The following is a 15,526-nucleotide window of genomic DNA, read 5'->3' on the forward strand; positions in this document are numbered from 1 at the left end:
AACAACCATGCCAGGTCAACACGAGACGGGTGATGAAGAGTGCTGCTCAAGTGTCTGGAGACTATTTTGTCGGTATTTCTCGCGTTATATTTAACTGATTGTAGTATTACGTGTGCATTGCGCAATGTGTATAAAAAACGTTTTCATAGATGAAAAAAGGCTTGCACTCTACTTACTCAGCTATAAAGGCAAATATTTAAGAAGCGCGCATGATTAATTACGCTGTTATGCACTTAGAATCCTGCTGAAATGGTTTTTGAACCCCTCTAGACTGCTTAAGGGTGCACAAGTTAGAGAAACAAAAAAGTGGTCGCAGTTTCACCTGAAAGGCAAAGAATCAATTGCGATAGCAAATTTGTAGAGAGCTATACGGTGTAATGATAGTAGCTTTATCAGCTGTACAAACTTCGACATGCAGCAGCACCGGCAACACGCAGAACTGTTGTCGACGCCGTCGGCGTTTTGCCCGCGTTCGCACAAAATGCGTGCGGCGTTGGTGACTGTTGCCGGAGCCTCTGATATAAATAGGCACTTGGTGCCGCAGCTAAACGTCACCTCCCTTCCCTGCACCCCCCCCCCCCCCCCCCAAGTCTTTTCGCGCGTCGGAAGAAGGCGCGTTTGCTCTACATATATGGTGATTGTAAAGGAGGAAAGAGACGCCTACTTCTGCAGCCCTTCAGGGAGCACGGTGCAGAACGCGCGTTTGTTCGCCGTGCGTTCACTCCCCGTGAAAGCGCGCGTCCCTTGCGCCCTTTCACTCGCACATACAGCGTTCGGCGCGCGGCGACGATTTCATCTCCATTGACGTCATACGGAACCTCACGTCGATGGCGACGGCGACGACGACGACGACGGCGACGCCGACGGCAGAAATCTGCTTTGGGGTGTCCATATAATTGCTATCGCATTAAAAAAATCGGGGTAGCTTGCACTAGTGGCGCAAGGCTAAAGACACAGCGGAGCTGATCGGTTCCTAGCTGGTCCTGGCTATACGGAGTGATGCTAAGGTATACGAAGTAATGCCAAGTTATACGAAGTGTACAAGCATTTCCTCGTGGTCCGTGGCATCGGGGAACGCCTCGCGAAGCACTTGCAGTCCGAGCACACGTAGGGGAAGTGGGGCGAAAGCTATGCACAGTGTACGGGCGGCGCGCAGCAGACGACACGCCGGGACGACGTCACGGCGTATACGCAGTAGCGCGCAGGTGGTGACTGCGCGCTACTGCGTGACTGCAGCCGCCGCCAGAGGCGCCTGCTGCAGTCACGGACAACGCAGGCACAGGCAGAAAGCGCACACGTGCTGTTGTTTTCAACCGAGTGTGGATGTTCGCGCGTCCGCAATGCCGACGTGTTGTGTGCCCGGCTGCACAAGCGGCTATAAGGCCAACAAAACATCGAGGCACTTCTTCTGGGCCCCGCGTGATCCGGCTCTCCGCGCTGCGTGGGATCGGGCCATTCCCCGTGTGGACAAAAGGCTGTCAGACAAATCGCGAGTGTGCGATGTGCATTTCCACTGCCAGGACATCTTGCAGACGTACACCCACTTTGTCAACGGGCAAAAAGTCGAAATCGATAGCGGTAAGTGGAGTCTTGTGGAAGGGAGTGTGCCTAAAGTTTTCCCCAACCTACCATCGTATCTTTCAAAGGCGCCAACGAAAAAAAGGAAGACGCCAGATCGGGACAAGCTTGTGCTAGAGAGATCTTCGAATCAGTCAAGCTGTGAACCTCAAGATTGTGCAGGAAATTTCAGTATCATGCGAGCTGAGAGCCGAATCCTATACATGTTATTATACTAACTATAATGTGCCTTCGAGCTTAAAATTCGTGAAATGCACTCCGCTGCATTCGCGACCTGAATAATCAATGTGCAGCGGTGTTTCCTAGTATCTCCGCCGTTTCTTAAGCTGAACGCGTCTACCATAATCTAATCTGGATTGCAATTTTCATAATCATATAGGGTCTCGCCGCAAGAAATGCAAGCAAAAAAAAAACAATAATAAACACGGCTACACAAGACTGCATGCCTAGCGCGCCTCCGACAAATTCTGTAATAGCGCATTTGCTTCCCAACCTACGAAAACCTTTCAGTTTTCTCTGCTGGCCAGGAAAACGGTCATCCAAAGTCAACGTTTATAGAACCTGCGTCAAAGCTACTCTTTTGTCGTCGCAAGCGGTCGCAAGGTGCGTTTAATCAGTGAGCAACGTTGACCCTTGTCGACTTGCACTTGACGCAAGCCTGCGCAAACCGAGCTCCCATTACAAGTGCCGAACAGTCCTGAGATATTAACTGCGCTGACTGCCTAAAGGAGGTAATTATTGGCTGGCTAGGCAATTCAATATTTGCGCGCGGATAGTCGCAACTGCAAGTCAGCCGCCGCCTTCGCTCGTATTCTGTCGTCTGCTACATAGAGCCTGTTGCTGCGGTCGCGCCACCTGTACCGGAAGTCGTTCTTGCGCCGATTTGAGAGTACAGCAAAGGCGGAGAGTTTGGCAACTGAAGTAGGTTCTATAAACGTTGGTCACGAACACCGCGAGCGTTACGCGCTAAGGCGGGGAAACGTAGAAGCGCGGATGGCGTCGGCAGCACTGCTGCGCGTTTCCTCGTTGGTGCTGCTACAATTTGTTTCTCGCTCTCGTTTTCGCTTTCTCTCTCCCGAGCATAGCGCGCGACGCGAGCACTCTCTCTCGCTCTCATTTTCTCTTTCTCTCTCCTGAGCATAGCGCGCCACGCTCTGCCACGTGGTTGCTATGCAACGCTGTGGCAGGCGGCACACATTACGGCCGGCTTAAACAGCTCCGCACACAAGCGTATGCCATCTGAAACAGGCGGTTCGATTGTATTGGGCACATTGTTCCAGTAATTGTCACGACTTCCAACGCTGCCTGAAGCGTACTATAATAAATCAATTTCTCCATATTGTCAAATTAAGTCAGTGAATGGCATCCAGCGCCTTGTGTTATAGCGGAACGTGTATTCGTCTCCTCTGTCGTCCTGTGTGCTCTTTTGCGCCTTGCCTCAAGTTATGCAGTACCAACTAGCCCATCAATCTGTTGTTGTTCTTGTTCTTTTTGTTGCATATCACGTCTGTGGCTCCTACCCACGATGGGGGATGGGCCAAGATATGGGTGGATTATTCCAAATTATTATGGAAGCATAAATTTCCGAATATTTATGAAATTAGGGTTGAATAACGTATTATTATCTGTTAAAATAAAATCAGGAAAGTCATATCGAATGAGTAATAATTATTTTAAACTTAAAAAATGGCGCAGTTTCGCCCGCAAAGGCGAAGCATCAATTGCGATAGCAAATTAGTAGAGAGCTATAAGGAGTAGGGATAGTAGTTTTATCGGCTGCATAAACTGTACACATTCGCTTACTAACTTAATTAACTGAATTAACAAGCGTGGTGTCAGCGTGCAGAAGCAAACATGAATAGATCACACTCGATGACCGCAGACAACCACTGTCAAAACGCGGGCGTGGGGAAGCGCGGCCGCCGCAGCGAGCGAAGGTTCGTGCGGTCTATCCTTTCAACGGCAACTGAGCGGCGTAAGCACGGCGCATACAAAGGTCAGAGCCATGTGGAGGTCGCTTTCAAGGTACGCTGCGCGCGACAACACCGACAGCCGACACAGGCGCAAAGTACAACAACGTATTTGTTGGCAGAGTAGAAACCGCCCCCCCCCCCCCTCCTTCCCTCCCGCGCTGCCTTCCCGCTTCGCTACTCTTTCGCGTGGGAGATTGCGTCACCAGTTACCCTTGCGCCCGTTTGCAAGATACGCGTTTGGTGCCGCAGCAAAGCGTCGCCCCCCCCCCCCTCGCTCCCTCTCATACCCCCGCGGCCTTTCGCACGACGGAATTTGCGTTTGCTCTCCGCTGTGCGCTCGCTCTCCGTGAAGGCGCGCGTCCCTGGCGCGCTTTCGCATGCACATACGGCGCGCGGCGACGATTTTATCGCCCTTGGACTTAATACGGAACCTCACGGCGACGACGGCGACAGAAATCCGCTTGAAGTGTCCATATAATTGCTATCGCAATAAAATTAAGGGCAGCTTCACACTGGTGGTGCGAAGACTGGGCGAACAGCGAAGCTGGCGGCCCCACCTAGCTTTATCTCGGTTCGGTAAAGTTTTTGCGAGGTTATGCTTCGAGACTCGGCCACGTTTTTCGCAAGATCACCCCGTAATCATCGACAGCCCAAGGAGCAACGAACACTCGGTCATTAAAATATCTGGACGCTTCCGGACGCTCAAACGCTTTTGTTCGGTTTCGTGGGCTCGTTAATCCAGATCTGCGAATCGCCGATGTTTCGCCGCCGCTTCGGTGACGCGATACCGAAGTCGTCTCGCTCGCTCTCGAGTAGCGGCGCGTCGACTTTCGCGCCGCGCTTCTTCTTCTTCGGGAGTGACGCTCTTCTTCGGCCACCCCATCTTCGCGGCGATGTGCTCGGTGCGGAGACCGGCGGGGCTTTTGTGTCGCCTAGGCGGTGACGCAGAGTAATTGGGGGCGAGCTCCACTACTGCGAAAGCTGGCGCCACTGTCGGCGTGACGCGGTATGAGGGATCACGTGGACACAGCGGCCGCGTCGTCTGCTTCGGAAGTGCCGAAGCGAGCTGATAACGAAAGTTTAGTCCCACCTGCGCTACGGTTCTGATTAAGTGGGGATATTCTCCCGTTTTGGGTGTCTGCTTAATTACACTTGAAAGCACTATAACAGGTAGTGGCTGCCTTTCAAGGCGTCCGACATGCTAGGCTATTGCTTGGTACCGCAGTGTCGGACGCGCACACAACGGAGCCTGGTGTCATCCTTCACATGCACCCGCAGGCCAAGAATCTGTATGTAGCTTGGATTTCGAAACATACAACCAGCAAGCAGCCATCCGCTACAACTCGGGTTTGTAGCAAGAACTTCCGCAAGGAAGATTTCTGCTACGAGGTTGGGTCTGCGATGTTCGATGAGTAGCCGAAAGCGTGCACTGAGAAGCTCGCCCGAGCGCGCTGCCCGGTTAATGTCATGAAGATTTGGTCTATGAACTTGTTGATGCTAGATACTGGCAGTTCACCGGAATGGAAAGGGAACGGTAAGAAGCACATTGAAAAAAGGCATGGCATATGTTCATGTTTCTCTTAGCACCAAACAAGGAATGTTCTGGATTGACAAAAAGAAGCAGCGGGAAATTCCTCGCTGAGAAGACCGATAAACATGCAGTGCGACGCAACTTGAGAAATAACTATATTGAAATGTCCGAGAATTTAGAAGAAAAGAAAAAAGTCACAGGCCTGCGCGGCACACGCAACACAGTCACAGCGTAAGCTGGAGAAGCGGCTCGAGAGTAGCTCTAATTTCGGCACCACGCACAACAGTGTCTTCTCTTCACCTCGTTTTCACGAGAATGGTCTGAACTGTCCGCCCGGTGTCAACGGCGAGCTGCGGCTTGTACTGCTCACGGCACCGTGCGAAAACGCGCTCGCCTGCAGACGCGCGGTCGGTCGCTGCGCACCCGTGGGCTCACTGCATTGAGGCTTCAATCTGTTATGTTTCATTTGGTTATACAGCATTCAGGTTTAAATGTAAGCTATCCAGCCAGCCTTCCAGTTCCCTTAGATACGACTGCTAAATTTCGTAAAGGGAGTATATGTCACTAGCTTTACCAAAAAAAGGCAATGTCGTCAGCATAGACGTAGGTGCAGACACCTGGTTGAACGGGGATTCTGCTTGCTCAGTAAAATATTAAATAATACTGGTGAAAGTACCAAACCCTGAGGCACACCTCTTGTTTGCTTGTCTTCACTAGAAGAAAAGCCGCTTTGAAAACAATGGAATTCCCTGTCTTAAAAACTCATGCACCCATGCTACAATATAACCTGGAAAGTCATGGCCCTGTAACCGATTTGTTAAATTTATATGTTCAATGCTGTCGGAGGCTTTACATATATCTAAGGTAAGTAAAGCCGCATATTGCTTTTTCTGCCTGGCAATGTTAAGGCAACTTTCCCGCTTCGCTCCTTTCTTGGAACTTGGAAAGTAATTTTTCGTGAGAGGGAAAAAGCAATCAGAAGAAAGACCGCGAATTAAATCAGGAAAAAGAGCGTAGCTTGCATTGGAGGCTCAATGCTAAAGAAACAGCGGAGCTGATGGGCACCTAGCTAGTCCTGGCTTTTGGCTAGGCTAATCACTGCCAAGTCATTCCCAGCATTTTCCGGAATTTATTGATTATTGATCGATTATCGATTAGCTATTGATTGGCTATCGATTGGCTATTGCAAGGTATTGACCACGTATTTGGGGTAGGCGAAGCACTACCAGTCATCCCCAGCATTGCCCGGAATTTATTCATTATTGATCGATTATCGATTACCTATTGATTGGCTATCGATGACTGACTAAGCTTAAGAAGTCCCAACCATGCTTAATTAGACTTAGCCAGGCTCAGCTTCGCTATAGTTCACTGGGGTATGTGCCATTGCGCTTGGACCCTTTCTGCACTACGTCCAGGATCGGTTCACATTTTTCGGCCTACGACATACAGATTACGCTCGGCATAAACATCTCCGCTGATAAAAACTAATGATAAGAAACTCAATAAATAATTAAACAAAAGAAAAACTATGCTGGGGAGGTGGAACTATCAGTCTAGCGTGGTAATCGATTACATTCAATGAGGTAATTTTGGATTGTCAAGGAAACATTTCTGCTTCTGAACCCAATGATAGAGGGTCCGAAAAATAAGATCACAGGCATAGATAAATCTTGGTCAATGGTGGGAAGTGGGGTTTCCAGTATTCTCTTTTTTATTGCACAAAAACGCTTACAAGACAACATGAAATGGTCCCTTGCCTCCGCTTCACCACACAATGAGCATTGGTGAGGGGAGGACCAGTCCAGACCTGTGTAAATAGAAGTTTAACATATGTATGCGACAGCGCAACCTCTTGATGGACACTTCAAATCTTCGTGTTTGGCAAAAATATATGTGTCTCTACGTTCAAGTGAAGAGCTTTCTCTCCTTTCTTCATCCAAAATCAATCAGAAAAAAAATCACAGCATATCCACGGGGTGAATGATGATGAGTGGGGCGAAGCTCCGGGGGATCATTCGGGTAAATCATAGCTACGGACGAGAGATAAAGAGAGCGCGTGTCGGGAACGAGAGAGAAAGCGAACGCGCGTCGGGAACGAACGCCCTTGTGCAATGCAGCGCCCCTAACTACGGACGAGAAAGAGAGCGCGCGTCGGGAACGAAAGAGAACGCGCGTCGGGAACGAATGCCCTTGTGCACCGCAGCGCACCTAGCTACGGATGAGCGAGAAAAACACCGGAAGCGTTCTCCGGAAGCCGGAAGCTGGCTTCCGGAACCGGAAGCGGAACCGGAAGTGGAAACGGAAGCGGAAGTCGGCTTCCTGTTATACTATACAAATACATATATATGTATATATGCGTATACATACATACATAGCGGTCTCCATGCCAACCAGAGCTACGGACTTGTAGTGAACACTTCATGAAACTACATATGGCGTCTCTTTCACGTACGCACACACAACGCCATCTATTGAGCAATTCATAAACTAGAGGTGGTTACATACTTCTACTACTACTACTACTACTACTACTACTACTACAGAGGAAGGAACGACCCACACCCTAAGGAGCTTCGCCCCTAAAATCCCACAGTTTTCTTCCACTGGCCCACTATCGCCTGATTCATCGCTGTCATCATCGCAAATAAAATTTATGCCCCTGTCTTTGCTATTATGAGATAAGAATGACAGAAACAATGGGCATACACATTTATGATTTAATTATTACTGGACTCTCACAGCTATTTGCGGTTAAGGATGGTTTTCATAATTGGCTACAGAAGTAAAGCAACATCTCGTAAGCCATAAAACACGATTCTCAGTATTTTTTCTTAGTGTGAAAAGCTAACACACTTTCGTCGCCGCCTTCCCGGTATGACAATGTAGCGTGTTTGGTGAAGAGAACGAAGACAATGCGTGAGCCTTACGCGTGACTCGTGCGATGGCACGAGCAGGAGAAGAAGCTGCGTAGAAGCGTTCCAACTTCTGGGTGTCGTCTTCTGTCCTCGCTTTTCTGGCAAAGGTCCTCAGGAAAGATGGCTCAGACTCCTGCGACTGATGGCGCCCCCGAGATAAAGCCCCCGGAACCTGCATCAACCAGCTGCGTGTCCGTTTCTCTCGAAGAAGGTGACGAGGACGAACGCCGGTCGCCGTCCATCGTAAGCCTGGAACTAGAGCTGGCCGCAACCGGTCCGCTGCTCGAACCGCGAGCGCTGGAGCACGTAGTCTTTGCGATCAACAGCTTCGCCCATCGGCTGCTGCGCTATCTTCCGCGCCAGCAGAACCTTTCCTTCTCGCCCAGTCACCTCTACTGGTTGCTGGTTAGCGTGTGGTTCGGCAGCAAGGGCACCACTAGGGAGCAGCTCGAAGGCGTGCTGCGCTGCGCAGAGCTACCCGTACCCGCCGACCGAGTGCAGGGCTTCTTCAAGAACTTCATACGCACGCTGCGGACCCGCGGAAAACAGCAGCACGTGCAGTTCATCAGCGCCCTGTACGTGACCTCCGTGGACCGCCTCCAGGATGCCTCGAGCAAGGCACTGCGCGAGAACTTCTACGTGTCCATCCGCGCACTGCTGGCCGACGCCAGGCCCGAACGCACGAGGAACGAGATCAACCTCTGGTTCGAGACAACATCCCGTGGGCACGTGCCCAGCGTCATGAGCGAAAACCTGCCGACCACCGGCACAGACGGGTCTTCGACGGCGTGCTGCGTGATCGCGAGCGCCGCGTACGCCGAGCACTCCTGGGGCTCTCGGTTCGACCGGCACAAGACGGTGCTGGCCAACTTCTACAACAATGGCACCGAACCGTGCAAGGCGCGCATGGTACGTTCCATCTCGTACTACCGCTACTGCGCGTCCAAAGGCGCTCTCGGCTCGCTGCCTGGTCGTTCCGAGCGTGGGCAGCAAGTGGCACATGCTGCTCCTGCTGCCCACCGACCGCCGCGGGGTACACGCCGTCGAGTACCGGCTGGACGCCGAGGCACTGCAGGAGGCGCTCAAGAGCTGCGACGAGACGCTGGTCGAACTGAGCATGCCCAACATCGAGCTCGAGAGCTCCGTGTCGCTGCGGCAAGTGCTCAAGCGGGCTGGCCTGGCTGCTCTCTTCGACCCGGAGAAGGCCGACCTCAGCGGCCTCCTCAAGGAGTCTGGCGAGCCTCTCACCGAGTTTGTGCACAAGGTCAAGCTCAAGGTGAACAAGGTGGGCCACGAAGGAGAGCACCACGGCGTCATGGTGATCAACGAGAACGCCGAGCACCCCGGCTCACCGATCGAGTTCCACGTCAATCACCCGTTCGTCTTCGTGCTCTACGAGCCGGTCAACAACACGACCCTGTTCGTCGGCAGGGTAGTCGAGTTGATCTGGTAGAACAGCCATGCAAGGACAACACGAGGCGGGTTCTGTAGAGGGCTACTTAATGGTCGGGAGATTATTTGGTCGGTATTTTCCCCATTATTTTTAATTCTTCGTAATATTACGTGAAGACTGCGCAACGTGTATAAAGAACGTTTTTATAGATGAAAAAAGGCTTGCACTCTTCTTACTCGGCTACAAGACCAAATATATAAGAAGTGCGCGTTATAAGTTACGCTGCTATACGATTAGAATCCTGCTGAAATTGTTTTCGAACCCCTCTAGACTGCTTAGGGGTGCAGAAGTTAGAGAAACAAAAACGCTCTAGCAGTGCATACAAGGGTATGCCATCTGTAACAGACTGCTCAATTGTATTGGGCACATTGTTGCAGTAATTATCACATCTTCCAACGCTGCCTGATGCGTACTATATTAAATCAATTGCTGCATATTGTCAAATTAAGTCGGTGAATGTCATCTGGGGCGTAGTGTAGTACCAGTACGTGTCTTCGTCTCGTCTGTAGTCCGGCGTGCTCTTTCGCGCTTTACCTAAAGTTGTGCAGTACCAACTAGCCCACCAATCTGTTCATTTGAGCTATTTCATTTTTCATCTTTATTTGCTTATCTCGCCAAGAGAACGATCCGTATAACAACAGCTGATCCGACTGGGAAAGAATGGAAAAAATTATTCGTCACAAGAGACGATAAGGGGGTTTCATGAACACTCAAAATTTTTTAGAGGTTGCCTGTGGCGAATAGTACAATTCTAGTTCATAAGCTGTTCTGGTAGAAGAGGCGGATATTACTTGAATAAAAAATGCATAATTGATGAATTTACAAAATTCGTTAATGAAGCTTTAACCAATTACCGTATGGCCCATATTACAAATTCTATAGCCGTGGAGTTCGCAAGGTGATCCGCCTCTATAGACTTGGAATGAATTCTCAGGATGGCACCAGTTTCGAGATCTTAATTCCCGCTACATATCAAAACGTTTACTTTTTTATTTAAATAACAGGCGTAGGGAACGGATGGGCGGACCCCCTAGTCCAGGGCTCCACTGGCTTGAGCGGTCCGCCGTGCCTGGTCGATGAGCGCTAGTTGCATCTCCCGATCCTCGCTGACGAGCCAAGTCTCCCACTTCTCCCTTACGGAAAGTTTGCCGGCTATTTGCGGTGTGTTATTTTTGGGTGGTCCTGTTCTGGTAATCCCACGTAATGCGGGCGAGAATTGGCCGACCTCCGCACCACGGACAGTGACCGCTGTACAGTGTGGGGTGAATGGCCTGTTTCAAATAAAGGTTCGGATATGTGTGCGCCTGTACTCGGAGCCAGTCGAGAGAGTCCCGCCCGAATAGATCCGATTGTGGTGGACTGTACTTTCGTCGCTCGCGCCATTGATGCTCGAAGATGTCTCGCGGTAAGAAGGGATTTTCTTCAGAGTGGTCTGCCGCTTTCGAGTCCTGTGTGACCCGGGCGCCAGATGATGGTGTGGTTCTGCGTTAGGACGGATCCTAATAGGTCAGTGGTGCTGTGTGGTAGCCTCCCGGTGAGGAAGAGTGTACATGCGACTTGGGAATCTGTAACGATTATCGACGATTGCCCCAAGCCGTCCTTAGTTTTAATAGCTAGCGCGATGGCTGAAGCTTCTGCGGAATTCACAGACGCGGCTCGAATCAAGGCTAACGTCACAAGCCCTTGATCTGCGGCCGCTCCTACTACTGCGAGGGCGTACTTGTAAGTACTCCATCGAGAGACATCTGTGTAGACTGTATCCGGATTTCTACTGAATTGCTGCATTAACTTGACAGATCGTGCACTTCTACGACCCCGGCAGTACTTGGGACTCGTGTCTTGGGGGATTGGGGCTACTATGATCTTTTCACGAAGGACTTTAGGCAGAGATTCCAGTTCCTCTCCCGCATACTGTGGACGAGCGTGGTAACCTACGCGGCAGAGTAATGTTCTGCCAGAGGAGGTAAAGCTAAGCCTCTGCCGTTGAGACATGAGCACCGCTGCGCGTAGCTCATCGTAATTGTTAACTATTCCGAGGGCCACCAGACGTTCTGTGGAGGTTCCCTGTGGAAGGCCGAGAGCCGCTTTGTACGAAGCTCTGATCAACGCATCTAGGACATTTAGTTCAGTTTTCGTGGGGTCCTGGAAAGGGAGACTATATGTGAGACGACTTAGCACAAAAGCCTGAACGAGCCGGATCATCTCAGTTTCCATGACACCTTTTCGGTAATAGGTTATACTCTACAATCATACGGGAAATCTATTTCACCGTAATTCTAGGAGTGTTGTGGTCCACTCGTTTCTTGCTTTGCAGCCATAGTCCGAGGACTCTCATTTTCTAGACCTATCTTAACGGGCTATCTCCTAGAAGAGCTTGACCGGCTCTTGAGTTTGATAGCCTCGACCTCGGATCCTCATCAATTCTGATTTATGGGGAGCGAAGGCTTCAACAGAGGTCGCTGCTTCTTGCACGATTTGATCTTTTTGTCCTAAAGAGCAGCTGATGGCACATGGAGTAATATCGTCCGTATATAACGCGTACCCTAGCCAAGGTATGACGTCGAGATTTTTTGGCTAAGCGTTTCATGTCATTGTTGAAAAGAAGGGGCGAGAGTGTCGCCTCTTGTGGTGTGTCTCTATTGGGCATGGGAAAACATTCTGAACGCGTAGTGCCGATGCATATTGTCGCGATGCGAGAGGTCAGGAAAGAGCGGACGTAGTCTTAGATCCTTTCTCCACAACCAATGTCATTCAGCTCAGATAAGATGAGTTCATTTGGCATAGTGTCGAATGCACTTTTCAAATCAAGAGCTAGGACGAGATTTTATGCACCAACCGCGGTGTTGCAAAGGACTTCATTCCGAAATAGTAGGAAAACATCCTGAGTTGACAAATGTTTACGAAAGCCGAATATGTTTGGGGGGAAGAGGTTGCGGTCTTCAATGTAAGACGTGAGACACGTGTGAATCACCTTCTCAAATGATTTGTCACGACAAGAGATTAGTGACATCGGTCTGAGATTTTGTAGATCATGAGGTTATCCTGCTTTCGGAATAAGCACGATTTTGGTCTCCTTCCACTGATGTGGAACCAAGCCCCTCTACCATACCTGTTCACTAAAAAATTTGGTGTGGTTTAGCTTTGGTTAACCCTGGTTGATAGCGAAAGCTTCACTGCCCTGGCTAGGCCCATTGTCGAGCTGTGGTCGAGGTGTGGTTTCGCAATAGTGTACAGACATGTTTGCAATGAATACAGTGTCTATTCATCTTTTGTTTTTTATGCCTATGAATACACTGCGGTGATCAGTAAAGTAGTGAGACTTGGTTGCAACTCGCAGCCGGACCCAACTCTACTCGGGCAACGGCGGCAATGTCTTCTTTCAGGCTCAATAAAGGGCTAAATATAGCCCGACGTCGCGTGAACGCGCGCACACGTTATGTCATGGTGGCGAGAACAACAGCGGTTATAGTTCGACCAATGGATCGACCGACTGGCGCCACCAACGTAACCGGACGTGCGACCAATGCGCTCCGACGCGCCCGGCGTAAGTTTTCGACAGTAGTCTTCCACTGACCCACTATCGCCAGATTCATTGCAGTCACCATCGCAAATCAAATTTGTGCCACTGTCATTGCTAATATGAGATAAGAATGACAAAAACAAGAACCGCGTTCCAACAGACCTGACTCAGTATCTTTATTGAACACCGAGGGACGAGAGCCGGGTTTTACCCCGACCACCCTGCGGGCCGCTCCCATGTTGCGACAGGCAGGGAGTACCTGCCCGCCGCATCATGGTGGGCGCCTTGGATTTCCCGTGATGATCCGTACTTTTCTTGGTGGAATAAAAGCTTTGTCGTGAAATGATTTTCGCCTTGAGTTCCTTGGGAATGGGGGGAGGGGGGGGGGGGGCAGTCCCACATCATGTCTTCAAATGTACACACACACCCACAGTCGGGGCAGTCAAGAGGAGAAGTAGATTTTAATGAAGAGAAGGGAGGAGAGGTCGGCCTGGAGAACGTGTCTCTAGCCTTCTGCTCCTCACTGGGGTAACGGTAAGTGGGAGATACAGGGAGAGATAGGTGGCAGTCGATATATCCATATATACCCACACGCTAGCTGGACAGGGGTAAACCCCAGTGTGTAGCAGTCTGAGCGTAATTTCTTGTGCTCTGGTGAGATTGTGGATGAGGATGGTTTTCTTAATTGGCTACATGCGTTAATAAACATCTCGTAAGCCATCACAAGACAATTCTCAGTATTTTTTCTTCGTGTGAAAAGAAAATATACTTCCGTCGCCACCTTCCCGGTATGACAATGTAGCGTGTTTGGTAAAGAGAACGAAGACAATGCGTGAGCCTTACGCGTGACTCGTGCGATAGCGCGAGCAGGAGAAGAAGCTGCGTAGAAGCGTTCTAACTTCTGGGTGTCGTCTTCGGTCCTCGCCTTTCTGGCTTAGGCCCTCAGGGAAGATGACTCACACTCCAGCGACTGACGGCGCCCCCGAGATCTACCCCCCGGAACCTGCATCGGCCAGCTGCGTGTCAGTTTCTCTCGAGAAAGGTGATGAGGACAAACGTCGGTCGCCGTCAATCGTAAGTCTGGAGCTGGAGCTGGGGGCGACGGGTCCGCTGCTCGAACCGCGAGCGCTGGAGCACGTGGTCTTTGCCATCAACAGCTTCGCCCACCGGCTGCTGCGCTATATTCCGCGCCAGCATAACCTTTCCTTTTCGCCCAGTCAACTCTACTGGCTGCTGGTTAGCGTGTGGTTCAGCAGCAAGGGCACCACTAGGGAGCAGCTCGAAGACGTGCTGTGCTGCGCAGAGCTACCCGTACCTGCCGACCGAGTGCAGGGCTTCTTCAAGAACCTCATACGCACGCTGCGTACTCGCGGAAAACAGCAGCACGTGCAGTTCATCAGCGCCCTGTACGTGACCTCCGTGGACCGCCTCCAGGATGCCTCGAGCAAGGCACTGCGCGAGAACTTCTACGTGTCCATCCGCGCAATGCTGGCCGACGCCAGGCCCGAATGCACGAGGAACGAGATCAACCTCTGGTTCGAGACATCCCGTGGGCACGTGCCCAGCGTCATGAGTGAAAACCTGCCGACCACCGGCGGAGACGGGTCTTCGACGTCGTGCTACCTGATCGCTAGCGCCGCGTACGCCGAGCACTCCTGGGGCTCTCGGTTCGACCGGCACAAGACGGTCCTGGCCAACTTCTACAACAATGGCACCGAACCGTGCAAGGCGCGCATGGTACGCTCCATCTCGTACTACCGCTACTGCGCGTCCAAGGCGCTCTCGGCTCGCTGCCTGGTCGTTCCGAGCGTGGGCAGCAAGTGGCACATGCTGCTCCTGCTGCCCACCGACCGCCGCGGGGTACACGCCGTCGAGTACCGGCTGGACGCCGAGGCACTGCAGCAGGCGCTCAAGAGCTGCGACGAGCCGCTCGTCGAACTGAGCATGCCCAACATCGAGCTCGAGAGCTCCGTGTCGCTGCGGCAAGTGCTCAAGCGGGCTGGCCTGGCTGCTCTCTTCGACCCGGAGAAGGCCGACCTCAGCGGCCTCCTCAAGGAGTCTGGCCAGCCTCTCACCCAGTTTGTGCACACGGTCAAGCTCAAGGTGAACAAGGTGGGCCACGAAGGAGAGCACCACGGCGTGACGGTGATCAACGAGAGCGGCGAGCACTCCGGCTCGCGGATCGAGTGCCACGTCAATCACCCGTTTTTGTTCGTGCTCTACGAGCTGGTCAACACACGACCCTGTTCGTCGGCAGGGTCGCCGAGTTGATTTGGTAGAACAACCATGCCAGGTCAACACGAGACGGTTGCTGCCGAAGGATGCGGAAGTGTCGGGATACTATTTTGTCGCCATTTTTGTCGTGATTTGTAACTTTTTGTAGTATTACGTGTAGTTTGTGCAACGTGTATAAAGAACGTTTTTATTGATGAAAAAAGGCTTTCACTCTTCTTACTCGGCTATAAGAGCAAATATTGACCTTGAAGAAGCGCACGTAATAAATGACGCTTTTATGTGCTTAGAACCCTGCTGATATAGTTTTCGAATCCCTCA

General features: G+C 51.2%; 2 protein-coding genes across 2 annotated transcripts; both read left to right on the plus strand.

Annotated features, from left to right (window-relative positions):
* Positions 1-8,120: 8,120 nt before the first annotated feature.
* LOC119440614 (leukocyte elastase inhibitor) lies at positions 8,121-9,453 on the plus strand. The gene is made up of 2 exons (XM_037705509.1): positions 8,121-8,909; positions 8,950-9,453. Exons 1-2 carry the CDS (start codon positions 8,121-8,123, stop codon positions 9,451-9,453), a joined length of 1,293 nt encoding a protein of 430 aa, XP_037561437.1.
* A 4,471-nt stretch (positions 9,454-13,924) lies between these two features.
* On the plus strand, positions 13,925-15,244 carry LOC119440615 (serpin B3). The gene has a single exon (XM_037705510.1). The coding sequence runs from the start codon at positions 13,925-13,927 to the stop codon at positions 15,242-15,244; it is 1,320 nt and encodes a 439-aa protein (XP_037561438.1).
* Positions 15,245-15,526: the final 282 nt, after the last annotated feature.

The sequence above is a fragment of the Dermacentor silvarum genome, chromosome 2, assembly GCF_013339745.2.
Source record: "Dermacentor silvarum isolate Dsil-2018 chromosome 2, BIME_Dsil_1.4, whole genome shotgun sequence".
In the NCBI taxonomy this organism is placed as follows: Eukaryota; Metazoa; Arthropoda; class Arachnida; order Ixodida; family Ixodidae; genus Dermacentor; species Dermacentor silvarum.

Bases quoted from the DNA above. Each gene is read 5' to 3' on its own strand.
- LOC119440614 (XM_037705509.1), top strand. From the start codon at position 8,121: ATGGCTCAGACTCCTGCGACTGATGGCGCCCCCGAGATAAAGCCCCCG. The intron at 8,910-8,949 runs GTACGTTCCATC...GCGCGTCCAAAG, and splicing joins AACCGTGCAAGGCGCGCATG to GCGCTCTCGGCTCGCTGCCT.
- LOC119440615 (XM_037705510.1), top strand. From the start codon at position 13,925: ATGACTCACACTCCAGCGACTGACGGCGCCCCCGAGATCTACCCCCCG.